Raw genomic sequence first — 14693 nt, forward strand, 5'->3', positions numbered from 1 at the left:
GGGAGGGAGGGAGGGAGAGAAGGAGGGAGGGCGGGAGGGAGAAAATAAAAGAACAAGTTTCTGTTGCTTTGAGTTTGACTGACTCGAAAGTGCATTGATGTCCACCTCTGGGCCATCCTCCTACAAAACTACAAGTGTGTACAACTACCGAGAAGGAAGAAAACAGGAAGAATTACCAAAGAAAAAATGAAGTGTCTCTAACCTTTTTGGTGGGGGAGGGGAGAAGACATACCATTCTTCAGACACAAGGAGGAACTTGAAAGTTCATGTCGTGGAGCGGCACCTCCCGGGGCAAGTACGAAGCCTGCCTCTACAGTCCCCACCTCCTCAAAACCAAGAAATTAATTACATGCATGGAGGAACTCACACTACAAAGCATATCCTACTTATCAGAGAAGCAAAAAATCAAATAGACCTGTAATTTCATTATTTTTACCCATTAGTATCAGCATTCACAACAGTCTAATCTGCCAGATTGTGGTTACAACTGCTATCTTTGATCATGCTCCGTTCATTATCAATAATTTAAAACTATGTAGAAAGCCCTATCCTGTTTCATGTAAAGTTAACATTTAGAGACACCCAGGCTTCATCAATGACAGGGTTGAAGTTCATTATCATCCACAGGTCTTTATTTTCACATTCATTAAAGAATCTCTTTGGTCAGTGGCATAGCCTGTGTCCTCAATCTGAAGTGGAAGATGTAGTCGCTAATCTCAAGGTTCATAAAATTTAATGTAAAGCAATAAAACAGACCTAACAAGAGTCTGGACATGAACAAGCAAGTGCTTGCTACATTATTACACAAAGGTAAAATTAATTACAGCTACAGAGAAAAGTTACTGTCAGGTGCCAAAACCTGGGTAGGGGAGTATTCAGGAGGGAAAGTGTAAGGGAGGAAAAGGAGTGCTGGACTAGAAAGACTCCTGGGGGAAACAGACTCTGTGTGGGTGGAGGCAGGGTCTCACCTGGGAAAAGAAGGGCCGGCAGGCTTTAGGGTGCTTTCAAGGGACAATGGTACTCGAGGCCAAGTGCAGGTGTCAGCATCACACAGACCTAACTTTGAGACCCAACAGCACTACTCACAAGCTGAAACCTCTTAGGCTAGTTACTTAACCTATGTCTTAGTTTTCCTCACTCATAAATGGGGTATATCGTCATATCCATTCACAAAAGGTTTGTAAGGTTTAAAGGAAAACACATGTCAAGAGCTTATTATCATTTCACAGAGAATGTGCCAACCTGTCTAAATTCTGTTCATCAGCTCTGGCTGGCACCATCCCGAGAGCATCACTTCTTTTTTTCTTCCCTAACAACTTTTGTGGAAATTTTAGGTGATTCCGTGATACAACTATAAATTTATTATAGAATGGCATTGTATGTATGCTACTTATACATATGTTGTATTTAATTTTAATAAATTATTATAGGAGACCATCTTTCTCTAACCAATCTCACCCAGTAAGCTACAAACATCTATGTAAAGAGGGAAAAAGCACTGGGAGGAAAGTAGGCCAACTGGTTTCCAACAAAGGCATAGTATGGCCAGTACGGCAATGTGATACTCACCAGCACATCCACATAGAGAACCCAGCAGTGTTCCCGAGGACTAATGCAGAGGGACTTCAGGTCGACGCTGCTCTTATTGTTAAATATCCGGTAGAGGGTGTTAGCAATCTCTGTGCCAAGGTCATCACCTCCTCGACCTTCAAATTCAGGGGTAGCATTGGCTGAACTATACAGAATGGCAACAGAAAAGCAGGGTAAGTCTTTCCAAATGCAAAAATCAAAAGGGGTAAGGCTTTACTCCAGTTTCCTTGGGGAATGCTGAAAGAGTCAGTTGCTATAAGGAAAGTCACCAGAAGGAGGAGTAGATGGCATCTGCAACCTTTCTAGCTTCCAGACACATGCAATGAACCAGCTAGCACTGTAGCCTGGGTTTGTCAGTGTGTATGATGGGGTTTTCAAATGACTTCTAATAGAAGCCATCTTTAGCCAAAGAGAAATAAGAGAGTGATGGTAATGTGAACCTCAGCCAGTAATAATTAACTCTCTTATCTTCGTGGCGCAATCAACAGTCTGGCAGGCCCAGGAAGCTGGGCGGTCTGAGGAATCCCACAGTCTGGCTTACAGAGGGGTTACATTGTATACACCAACCCTAATTTCACAGTTTTAGAATGTGCAATGATACTCTCTATGCAACTACCACAATGTAAGTACAATAAACTTTCTGGAATGGCATAGAAGATACGTATGACTGTATGTCAGAGCTATGTCATAAACTTTAAATTATCACTGTACTGAAAAGAAGGAAAATAGAGAGAAAGACGGTTGGTTAAATTCTAGGCATCCCCTTTGCTTTATTGGATATTTTCCAAGAGAAAAAACTTTTCTCCTCTTTTCATCTTCTTAATACTTATGCCCAATACCTCAACAAAGAGCTAACAGGATTCAACATTTACTATCTTAAAAACATGACTCAAAAGTGTTCAACAGGACATTTTTGAGAGCTATGACTTAATACAAACTCTTATTATGACTGTGAGATAAGTAAACTTTACAGCAATCATTTTACTCTAAGAATAAAGGTCCAGAAAAGTTAAGGAGCCAGCTGTCTCAGCATGGACTCTATAAATCACATATTGAAGCTTTCTGATCCCCTCGCCCATCTGGAAAGCACCTAGCCCTGCCCTAGGCACCAGAGACCTAGAGACTGAGCAAGGCAGATACAGACCCAAAGTTAGCAGTTCCGACCACATGGGGAGTTTCATAGTAGAAAGTGAACAGTGAGGTGTTGGGAGTGAGTGAGGGTGTCAACCAGCCTTCAGGGTTGTAGGAGACCTCAAACCGGCCACTGCAGCCTGGACCTGCTGGGCTCCAGCGATTCTTCCGCCTCAACCTTCCTCATAGCCGGAACTACAGGTGCGCGCTGCCACACCCAGCTAATTTTTTGATTTATTGTAGACACGAGGTCTCACCAAGTTGCCCAAGTGGGTCTCGAACCCGCGGCCTCAGGCAATCTACTCACCTTGGCCTCCGAAAGCATGGATTACAGGCTGAGCCACCGAGCCCAGCCAAGAATGAATTCTTAAACAATCAGACGATGTTGCTGTACAATAGTGTTGCTCCTCTAATTATATAGCATTCCCTTACTACTGTCACCAGCAGAACCTCACTTTAAAGTCCCCAAGAGAAACTTCATTACTGCCATAGCAACTTCGATATTCCCTCACTGCCTCTGTGGGACTCAGGCATCGAGCTGTGAAAAGTAGCTCATTGATATTGAAATAATCAAGTCACCAGGGACCAAGCTTACACTTTGAACAGTCAGCAAAACACAACTTGTTTCTAATTTAAACACTAAGCAATCAATACTAAGTCTTGTGTTTTAAGTTCTTAAAAACACATCTACAGAAATTTCTTTGTAGACTCAGAGATCCACTTAGAGATGCTTATGCTCAAAATGTTAGTCTTTTCCTGAATGTGGCAGGCACATCCTTCTGGGTGTGACCAATTATTCCAGGATGAATGCATTAACTCTTCTTGAGCCTTGAGGGGTGGTTGATAGAACTTCCCAGGTCCAACTGTCTAATTAATCTACCTAAAAAACCATGTCCCATTTTTTTTTTCTCCATTGTTTTTTTGACAATGGGCTAATCTAAAGTGGAAATTTCAACCATTTTAAAATAGCTTTTTTAGGCACATAATTCTTTCAGCATAGCTAGCAGTTAGGCAGAGAGGAAAGGTTAAAGACTCAAAAGCTCACAGAATGTTCCTGTGTTAGATGGTGCCCTAGCCATAGAGTGACTCTGGGGAGGAAGCTGGGAAAGTGGAAGGTAATTGCTCAGCGTGGGGGGACAGGGTACAATGCTTTAAGTAATATAAGAAAGCCAGAGACCCATATCCTGCTGAGGAATGAAAGAGAGACTGGAGGAGAGACATGAGAATTCTACTTCATCACTGGGGCACTCACAACAAAAGGGCCCTTTCTGACAGAATAGAACAGAAATGTAGACCTGGAAAGGGCCTTAGAGCCATCTCTAGAGGATAAAAAACCAAATGCCTGCAGGAGTCAGTCAGGTAACTACTGTATATGTATCTGTATAAAGTGCTACGTGTAATTATTGGGGAATGATGGAGGCTGTGGCTAACTTTCTAACCTTGTCTAAAGGCATTTAATTCATTAAAAACAAAACAAAACAAAAAAAAACCCTTAGTGAAACAAGTCTCATAGGTGGGATTTGACCTGGATTACACTGTGAGATCCCAGATAACCCAAATCTCATTTTATAAAAAGAGAAACTTTAACAACTTTTTGAATGTTTAATATGAGATAGATTAGATACCATTCTTTGCACTTCAGGTGTATTAACTCATCTAATTCTCGCAGCAACCCTAGGAGGTATTAACCCATTGTATTTCTCTCTCTTTTTAAAAAAATTATTTTTTAGAGGCAGGATGTTGCTCTGTTGCCCAGGCTGGTCTCAGAACTCCTGGCCTCGAGCGATCTTCCCACCTCAGTCTCCCAAGGCACCGGGATTATAGGCATGAGCCATTGTGCCTAGCCTAACCCCATTATAAAGATAAGAAACAGTCACAGAAAGGTTATGTAATTTGTCCAAGACCACACGAGTGCCTGGTGAGCTAAGACTCTAATCCAGGCAGCCTCCCTTGTCTGTTATGCTTCCCCTGATTCTTCTCAAATCTGTGATTTAGCAAGTTTGGTTTGTAGTCTAACATTAGTCAGATTAGCCTTCCTTGCGTTTATCTTCTACCTCAAGGTAATGAATGGGTGCTCTCGTCTTAGGACTTATTACTAGACCAGAAATGTTGGAGTCAAAGAATGCAGACCAAGGAAGCCCTAAAGAAAAAGCTTCTCTGAGAGAGAGAGAGAGAGAGAGAGAGAGAGAGAGAGAACGAACACGGGCTGGTAATTCAATCCCCTGCTCACATGCATCAGAATCTTTCAGTAAAGGAGCACACACTTGGTTTTTTGGGCATAAAACCAAATGCTTTCTGATTTACAGTTAACCAAAACCAATTCAGACTCTTCATGACCCAGTCCCTGTTTCAGAGCTGTGGGAAACTGTTTACTGAGCTGGATAAACTAATAATGACCCTGGGAATGCTGCCTCTCCAAGCTCTCCGCCCCTTGACTCATCACCTCCACCCTGTTTCTCTGGCTTGAACTGGAATAGGTTAAGTTCAAGGCCATGTCTACCTGGAATGGGACTTTCAACACTAGGCCCATTGTTGTTTCCCATGCAATCTAGCCTGCAAATCTATGGAGGCTTACAGCTAGGTCAGGCCAGGCTCACAACAGAAAAAGTGATTTAGTGAGTACCTAGGGCAGGGCTAACTCAGGGCCTTAACCCTCCAGTAGTCATCCAGCCCCAAAGTAGGTCCTAAGGCTGATTCCTCTGTGTGTACACATGCTCATTTCTGGACCTGCAGAAGCTTCCTTAAAAATGGGTACCAGAACAGTAGTACATTCTCAGCTTTTCCTCATAAGCCCTCATTTCAAGTTTCTTGAGAGTCATCTCATCAGCTCTGGAGACTGAGTACAACTAGCCTCAAATGGCTTTTGCAGACTGCCTTTCTGCACTGCACCCAACCCTAGTCCTAGTGAAGAACAGTGTTCCCTTTAAGCAGCATTAAGCAAGCAAGGTACAGAGACATAGTGGCCCCACCCACCAATGTAGGCCTAGAAGATTCTGATTGAGTATCACTGAAAATACAAGCGATAACACTGAAAAGTACTTGAGCTCCCAGTGGGAAATGACAAGTGCCAGACACACCGAAACATCTATAAATGAAAAACATTATCCTTAACTCCACCAGATAAAAACTCAACCCTTTCTGTGATACTAAACCACAGCCCTAAACCCATCAACACAATGGTCAGAGAGCTGAGAAGAAACTTGATGGCTCATCACATAGTGGTAGACCAGGGTGATACATCAGCTCACTAAAGTCTTACCGCATTAAAGACCTCTGGGTCTTTGATGGAAACCATTTTTCCTAAAGTTTCAAGGTTCTCACTTAAAATAGCGTATTCTCAGGCTGTTACTAGCAAAGTAAAGACATGAGACAGGAGGCAGAAGGTCAGATTTTACTCCCAGTTTAGTGAACGTGCTGCCAGGCGTCTCTGGAGCAGGGCTCAGTGTCAGTGCAGCTGGGCACCCTATTCAAGGCTGTGAGACCTTTCAGGATTTCCCATAATTCCCAAGTAACAGGGAAAATTATGGGGACGGGGAACAGTTTCTACGTTGGCTCTATGTATTATCATTCCAAGTAGCCAAAACCAAAGTGAAATGAGTTCATAGAAAAGCAATTAGTTTCTTCACTACCTCTCTACTGCTGGGAATTTAAATAATTAAAAATCTGGAAGTTGCTGATAAGAAGTTAAATCAAGTTAGGTTCATAGTGGCAGAAGGGACCTCCCCCTCAGCCTGTGGATAGGTGACTGCCTTGAGCCCTCCAGCAGAGGCCCCATGCCTGGGGCCAGGGTGGGAGTATGGCATCCTTACCGCTGGGCACATCCACAGATGTCCAGAAGCCATTCCTAGTCACTAGATCAGAAGAAAGGATTTGCTTGTTTAATGCAATTAAAATAATTATGCTCCTTGAATACTCAAGTGAGGCTCTGATACAGGTGGCAGCCACCGGCGCTTGGTAACCTCTCCCACTTCTGTAGGAAAATGGGGTTTTGTGACTCTAACTGCTGGCTGATCAAATTGGCTGAGCCACTTAAAGAAGCTGAAATATACCATCTTGAGACTATCCACCTTGAAACAGATTCAGAACTACCTGGCAACTGGAGCTCCTGAGCCTGTTGGTGTCCTTCTGAGACTTAAAAAGAGGAAAAGGGACCAGCAGGTAGCCACTCTCAGCCAGAAAAGAAAGGTTACTTCTAGAAGCCAGATCTTGGAAAGGGGAAATGCAAAGGTTCCTCTCACACTAGAGTCACCCTCCCTTGTCCCTGGGACAGGAAAGAGACAGCAGGGTGACCTGGAGTCATGTTCAGACACAGAGTCACAGTGAAATGCATCCCCTGTACTAAGTGTTTGAGTGCAGCACTCTCTTTGCTGTGGTTGAGCTGACTGCCTATGATCGGCCTAACATGCATGAGGTAGATGATAATGAAAAGGAAGAAAATAAAAGCAAATTACAGTTCCTCACACATGGTTTCTGCTCCTCAGTGACTGTTTACTGCATAGAATCAAGCAGATCAAGGCCAGGAGAGGCATTTTGCTCCCTTCAAGACCAAAGGAAAAGGTAAGCTGGGGGCTTGAACAAGGTCACCATCATCCACAGTAACTTAAAGGATGGGCCAGGTACACTGGATAATTCAGACTGGTGAGAGAAGCAAGGCAGAACCAGGAGAGGAGTCTTGGGGGACCAGGACAAGGGGGCAGAAGTGGGCTAGAAGGAAAACTGGCCAGAAAAATGAATGTAGATAGCTCTTGGACCTCCACGCACAGTGGCCTTCTAAAGTTGGCCTCTATGGGCTGCATGAGGTGGAAAGAGCAAAGAGTCACTGTTGGACAGACTTGAGCCAGCATTTTAACTATGTGACCCTCAGAAAGACGCTTACCCACTCTGAACTCCATGTAAGTGTCATCTCTCTCTTATAGCACTGTGAGGATCAGCTTCTGTGTTTGGAAGAGAAGACTGAAGACTGTGACTCACTCTACAAAAGTGGGTTCATATTTGTGCAGAAAAGGACGGCCACAGTGGCCCCAGGCTGCTATCTTTTGAAGGGCCTGCTTGCAAGGTTGGCCCTTGGCTGGCATCTGGGAACCTAGCTTTCATAATGTTGCCAGTCAACAGTAAATTGATGGAGGTAGTCCACTGCACCTAGATTGTGTAAATAATATGGTTTATGCTGAACACGTGTTTTCCTTCTAGAGGTCTGGAATTTTGTTATATATTAAGCAAGGGATGCTATGTGACCAGCCCCCAGTAACGTGTTTTCCTTCTAGAGGTCTGGAATTTTGTTATGTATTAAGCAAGGGATGCTAAGTGACCAGCCCCCAGTAAAAATCTTGAACGCTGAGTCTCTAATGGGTTTTCTTGGGCAAAAATGTCACAAATAAATTACTGCATTTTCATTGCTGTAATAAACCTTAGCTGTGAGTACTACTATAAGCTAAGTCCTGTGAGCCCTTCTAGCAAATCTCCAAAGTGATTAGTGAGGTCAAAGAGACTGAATTTAGAAGCTTGAATTTTGATTTTGGAAAGATTGTCAAATATCAAAGATGTATAACATCTGATATCATAACACAAGATCACAGGTGACTATAAGTTATCTCATTCATGTGGAGATGGTCTCAGAGACCCTGATACAGGTTTAACATTAAATACCTACACCTAGCATGAGCCAATAGAGATCCTTACCTGCTTCAAGAAAGCCTGCTGTCACCACCTGGCTTTTAGAAGCAAGATAACAGAAGATGGGACCAAGCCAGCAACTCAATAAAAAGCCCCAACCCCTAAAGTGGAGAGAGCAAGGAGGAGAGAATATTTACTGAAAGCCCAATGGGAGCTGGTCACTGTGCTAGGTACTCAGTTTATCTTCATTTCTTCATCATCACGATGTTATACCTGTGTTATTATCCTCACATTTTAGATGAAGAAATGTAGGTACAGAGAGACTGAGTAACTAGCCTGAGGTCACAGAGCTGGTCAGAGAAGAAAGTAGGACTCTGGCCCAAAGCTGTTGCAGACACCACAGAGCTCTCGCTTTTCCCGGCACCCACGCTGCCTGCCTAACTGCCACTTCCTCTGCCTGTTGGGCTGCTTGGCTGACACGAGGCCTCGTCTGCCAAGCAAATCATGAATAGTCTTCTGCAGAGCTAGAGCAGGAAGCAAAACAGGTCATTTTAGACCACATGATCCTTACCATCTGTGTTTGACATTTTTCAAAATACCACAACACACATCATTTCATTTGACCCTCGTAACAACCATGTACTGGGCTACCTAGCAGGTGTCCTCCTTTTTCAGACAGGGAAAATCAGGTCCAGCAATGGCCACGTGATTAAGACAAGGGCAGAACTCAAGCCAAGACCTCCTAGTACCTGACACTAGGAGGTCAGCAGATGCCTGGAGGATGGCTGGATGATGATAAAATAAATACAAAATAATAGTGGGCTCAACAGGAACCTAGAGTTCATTTTCTGAATCTTCACCTTTTAAATCATTTTTCTTTAAAAATGTCTGCATAGGTAGTACTGACCAGTCAACAAAGAACTCCAAGTAGCCTTCATTCGGTCTCTCCAGCTTCGGTGTCCCCATTTCTGCTTTCACTCCCACCAAGATGTCTGTGTGACCCTGCAGACACATGCAAGAGGGGCCCTCACTCAGGGTAGGCAATCACTCTACCACATCACCCCCTCTTCTGACATATGGCCTTGGAGGACTCTCCTAGAAACAGTGCTGAGACTTGGAAAGTGGCCTTCAAGGAGGAGAGGAGTCCTTCAGATCTGGATAAACTCCTCCCTGAGTTTGGTTTGGGCTCAGATTTTTGCAGGATCAATGTGCACTCCAAAAGCCAGAAGGGGTCTGCAGCTAGTTCCCTAGGCCTACCCATTTCTGCTCCCGGACATGAGACATGGCCACAATACTCACCAGCTTGACCCTAGCAGACCCACTGGTGTTGGATACCACGTCAGTTTCCACTTCAACACATCGGTAGTCCTCACAGCCACGGCCATCCACACGGAGGTCTTCCTAAGTGCAACAACCACAGTCCTAAGGCTGTCATCCCAAGCCAACAACAGACTCCTAAAATGATTCACTCCTTTCCCCCCCTAGATAATAGGCAGTATAACCTCTTTTTCTCTTAGTGGATCACCCAAAATTCTGTCCTCATAGCTAGTAACAATATTGCTACTTTAATTATGAGGAAATGGAGACTCAGAGAGGTTAAGTGACTTGCCCAGTGTCCAATATCTAATAAGGACAAAATTCCATGCCAGGAATGTCTGACTGCGAAGTCCACATTACATACCAACATACAGAATATGCACACAAAAACAAACAATAGCTAAGCAAGAGCTGAACGAGAGACAAAATAAGTCACTGCTCTTCAAATCTGTCATTTTAAAATTATACCAAAAGTCATGGGTACAACTATCTCAACTGTAGCCCTCCCACACCCAAAAGACAACAAGATCTACTGTGCAAACAGCTCAAGCAAGACACCTAATCTTTTATTTTATTTTATTTTTTGAGTTGGAGTCTCACTCCATCTCCTGTGCTGGAGTGCAATGGCACACTCACAGCTACCTCTGCGTCAACCTGCTGGGCTCAGGTGATCCTTCCGCCTCAGCTGGAACTACAGGTGTGTGCTACCACGCCCGGCTAATTTTTGATTTTTATTGTAGAGACAAGATCTTGCCAAGTTGCCCAGGCTGGTCTTGAACCCACGGGCTCAGGCAATTCACTTGCCTTGGCCTCCCAAAGTGCTGGGAAGACACCTATCTTTTAAAAGAGGCATTCTCTAGAACAGAGGCAACAAACTAAGGCCCATGAGCCACTGTTTTTGTAAACAGTCTTACTGAAACACAGCCAAGTTGATCATTTAGGTTGTCTGTGATGGCTTTTATGATGCAAAAACAGTTGAGTGGTTGTGAGAGACCATATAACCTACAAAGTCCACAATCTTTACCATCTATTCCTCAAAGCAAAAGTTTGCCGAAGACTCTTTCTGCAGAAGATAGTTTCAGAGTGGTCTATACACCTGTGCACTGCCTGTCCCTTCTATCCATTTATTTACTTCTTCAATTATTCGTATCAGTACAACTCACAGACATCTATTTTGGTTATAATCCAATACTATCATCATTTATTTTGTTGCTCAAAGTGGTCTAAATTTAGCCTTTGGGACTCCTTTGGGTTAGTATGCTCTTTCTTTTTTTTTGAGTTGGAGTCTCACTCTGTCGCCCAGACTGGAGTGCAGCGGCCGCTCCTGGCCACCGCAACCTCGACTTGCTGGGCTCCGGCGATCCTTCCACCTCAGCCTTCCAAGTAGCTGGAACTACAGGCATGCGCTACCACACCTGGCTAATTTTTTGATTTATTGTAGAGATGAGGTCTCACCAAGTTGCCTAGGCGGGTCATGAACTCGCGGGTTCAGGCAATCCACTCACCTCAGCCTCCCAAGGCGTGGGATTACAGGCTGAGCCACGGAGCCCGGCTAGTATGCTCTTTCAACACAACTCCAACCTTGAGTACTCCTTTACTTTGTGTTCCAGCCTTTTGTGTTTTCCATGCTCCAGCCCTGGGGATCAGCCCTTTCTCCAAAGAGCTCTAGTTTGGTTTTTTTTGAGAATGGTATTTAAAAACCAGGGTCTGGGTGCTAAGTTTGTTGCTACTGGGGTATCACTGCTTCCAGACCATCTCAGAAGTCATAGCTAGGAAATATATGTATGTATACTAACCCACATATGCATACACATCTATATTTAATTCTGTATCTATCTACATATCTATTAAAAAGCCGAGTTCTGGCGAGGTAATCTCAGCATGCCTATAATCTCAGCACACTGCGAGGCCCAGCCAGGAAGATCAGTTGATGCCATAAGTTCGAGATCAGCCTGGCCAACACAGCGAGACCAAGTCTTTACAGAAAAAAAAAATTAAAAATTAGTCAGGTGTGGTGGCATGCCTATAGTCCCAGCTACTTGAGAGGCTGAAGCAGGAGAATCCCTTGAGCCTAGGAGGTCAACGCTATAGTGAGTGGTGATTGAGCCAATGCCCTGCAGCTTGGGCAACAAAGCAAGACCCCTTCTCAAAAAAAGAAAAAGAAAAACAAAGTCATCTTCAGTGCTTCCTGGTTGGTACTTTTTTTTTTTTTTAAAGAGCCATGCATTCACACTGATAGTTCAATTCAAATCTAACATCACAGGGTTCATTCTAACCTTCCTCCTTTTCTTATTTATAACTCCTTTCTCAGGGAGAAAGCTGGGTCTCATGATCTACAATGTTTTTGTTTTTGTTTAATCTTAGTATACATATAAAGTAGTTTCGGAACTTCTAATCCATACCCCTGTGAGAATCAAATTTATTAACAAAATACAGTATTTGTCTAAAGATTTTTTGTCTTAAACCTTATAGTACTTAGTCAAAATATTGTTTTCCAGTTGAAAATTTAGTTTTTTTCTTTCCATGTGACTATATTAGTCATTTGTAACACGGGCTCATTTGTAACAGTATTACAGCCCCTAGTTACTTTTAATTACTTATTTACTTTCAGGGTATGTGGAATATCATTATGGCTCTCAGAAAAGTTTGCCCAGAGAACTGTCATGCTCAGTGTCCAATATCTATCTAATAAGGACAAAATTAGGTTTCCATGCCAGAAATGTCTGACTGCAAAGTCCACATTACATACCAACATGCAGAATACACACACAAAAACAAGCATGTCATGCTCCCTTTGCCTGTACTATGCTATTTCCATGCTCCCTTCTTTCCACTCCTTCCTCACCCACCCAGGCAGATAACCAATCTCTTCAGTTTCTGGTTTATCTTTCTCATATTTCTTGTGTATATTTCTGGTTTATCTTTCTTATGTTTCTTCTTTAGATAAGAAAAAAGGGATATCTTTCTTATATCCCCTTTTTTCTTATCTAAAGAATGGCAGACTATAGATACTCTTTTATATCTGGCTTTTTTTTTTAAAGTCACAATATGCATGCAGGAAAACACCCATGTAGGCTTATAGAGATCTTCCTCATTCTTTGTACACATTTTATGAAAGCAGACTTTTGCCCCCCAGAAAAATAATCATTAGCTTCATCAGATTCGCAAAGGATCTGACTCTCCCCCAAAACATAAAAATAAAATAAAATAAATCACTGCTCTAAAGTATGTGACTGTCAGAAACTTACTTTTAAAGCTGTCTGGCAAAACCTCATCCTTAATGCCTTCCCAAGAAGCATCCTTTGAGGATACAAATCACCTGAGCAAAGTAGATACAAACATAAAGTAGCTAATTGCTTCTGAGCACTGTTATACTCTCCTCAAACACAAATAACACACACTACACACTAAAACACATATATCTCACCATTCCTAATCCTGAATTATAACTAAAATACGAAACTGACTTTATCATCCAGGTTTAATATGCAACCTGTTAGGCAAATATTGACATTTCTTCTTCCATAAAGGGTACAAAAAATAACAGAAGGGCACAAGTTTGGAGCTTTAATGACAGCTGGCCGCCTTATTCTTATGACTACATCACGGAGACCACTGATTTAGCGTGAGGTCCTGGCAGAGGAAAGTCATGAAGGAAAGGTGGAGGCGCTGCCGCCAAAACTCTGACGGGGGTGGGCTGAAGAGCTCCAATAGGAGGGCCGCGCTGTGAGTTAGCAAGTAGACAGAGACAGGGAGGGATACGGAGTAGCTCCTACCATTTTCAACTCGTTCTGGAGTGGTCAAAACCAGAGGATGAAGACTGAGCACAGAACACCTTAGATAGAGCTGCCTGGGGATCTTAGTTCTTTACAGGCAAAACGGAAACAGTAATTATGCTATCCGCTGCTGAGCCGCTTTTTAAAAACTCTCCTCCTTTTAGTAAAGTGACGGATATATTTGAGTCGGGGTCTCACTCTGACGCCCAGGCTGCAGTGCAGTGGCACGCTCACAGCCCACTGCAGCCTCGACCTCCTGGGCTCAGGTGATCCTTCCGCCTTAGCCTCCCGAGCAGCTGGGACTAGAAGCGTGCGCCACCCCGCCCGGCTAATTTTTATTTATTTGTTTGTTTGTTTGTTTGTTTTTAAAGAGACCAGGCCTCACTATGTTACCCAGGCTGGTCTCGAACTCCTGGGCTCAAGCAATTCTCTCGCCTCGGCCCCCAAAGTACTGGGATTACAGGAGTGAGTCACCGCGCCCAGCACGATTTATATTTTCTTTTTTTTTTTTTTTTTTGAGTAGGAATCTCACTCTGTCACCCAGACTGGAGTGCAGTGGCCGCTGCTCCCAGCCACCACAGCCTCGACCTGATGGGCTCCGGCGATCCTTCCGCCTCTGCCTTCTAAGTAGCTGGAACTACAGGCGCGCACTACCATGCCCGGCTCATTTTTGATTTATTGTAGAGATGAGGTCTCGCCAAGTTGCCCAGGCGGGTCTCGAACCTGCGGGCTCAGGTAATCCACTCACCTCAGCCTCCCAAAGGCACGGGATTACAGGCTGAGCCACTGAGCCCGGCTACGATTTATATTTTCAAAGCGCGTTCACCTCGTATGCACACTCTTTCTGCGCCTTCCAACCACGAAGTGATGGAAAGAGGGCCAGAAAGTCAGCTCCAAACCCTCATTTCCGATAAGAAAACACTGAGGCGCGCCTAGTGAAGTGCGCAAAGATTGGATGGATGGCCCTAAGGCGATGCTCCCCCACTAAGAAAAGGCCTCGGGGACAGCCCAATCTTAAGCACCCGCAAAGCTTCACGTTCTCTAACAGGACTGAAAACGTCCACGTCACCAGCTTTGAACTGAAACGCCGGCCGCAGAGCCGCTACCTGGACGCCGTGCACGATGTACACCTTCTCTGCCTCGCTCAGGGCCACGGACGCCATGCTGCCAAGCTGCTCCGCGAGCAGCGCGCGTCATTTGCCTGCGACGCCTCCGTGCCGACCCCGCCCCCGTGCTGGCGTCATCAGTCTGCGCGGCGGCCGCTCC

The 14693-nt window shown here is 44.1% G+C and overlaps 1 protein-coding gene across 3 annotated transcripts in view; it reads right to left on the minus strand.

Moving 5' to 3' along the window:
• Positions 1-14640, minus strand: part of EXOSC7 (exosome component 7) — a 31609-nt gene extending 16969 nt beyond the window's left edge. For 2 of the 3 annotated variants that reach the window (XM_008071399.1, XM_021719209.1), the window contains exons 1-4: positions 14534-14640; positions 9634-9735; positions 9242-9336; positions 1570-1735 (exon numbers count right to left, since the gene is read on the minus strand). In XM_008071399.1, coding sequence (XP_008069590.1) covers positions 1570-1735; positions 9242-9336; positions 9634-9735; positions 14534-14590 — 420 coding nt within the window. In that variant the 5' untranslated portion in view covers positions 14591-14640. The remainder of the gene's footprint in view (positions 1-1569; positions 1736-9241; positions 9337-9633; positions 9736-14533) is intronic. The other variant, XM_008071401.1, reaches the window with a different exon arrangement.
• Between the last annotated feature and the right edge of the window lie 53 nt (positions 14641-14693).

This window comes from Carlito syrichta, unplaced genomic scaffold (genome assembly GCF_000164805.1).
Source record: "Carlito syrichta isolate Samal-C Ts95f unplaced genomic scaffold, Tarsius_syrichta-2.0.1 Scaffold314306, whole genome shotgun sequence".
NCBI lineage: Eukaryota > Metazoa > Chordata > Mammalia > Primates > Tarsiidae > Carlito > Carlito syrichta.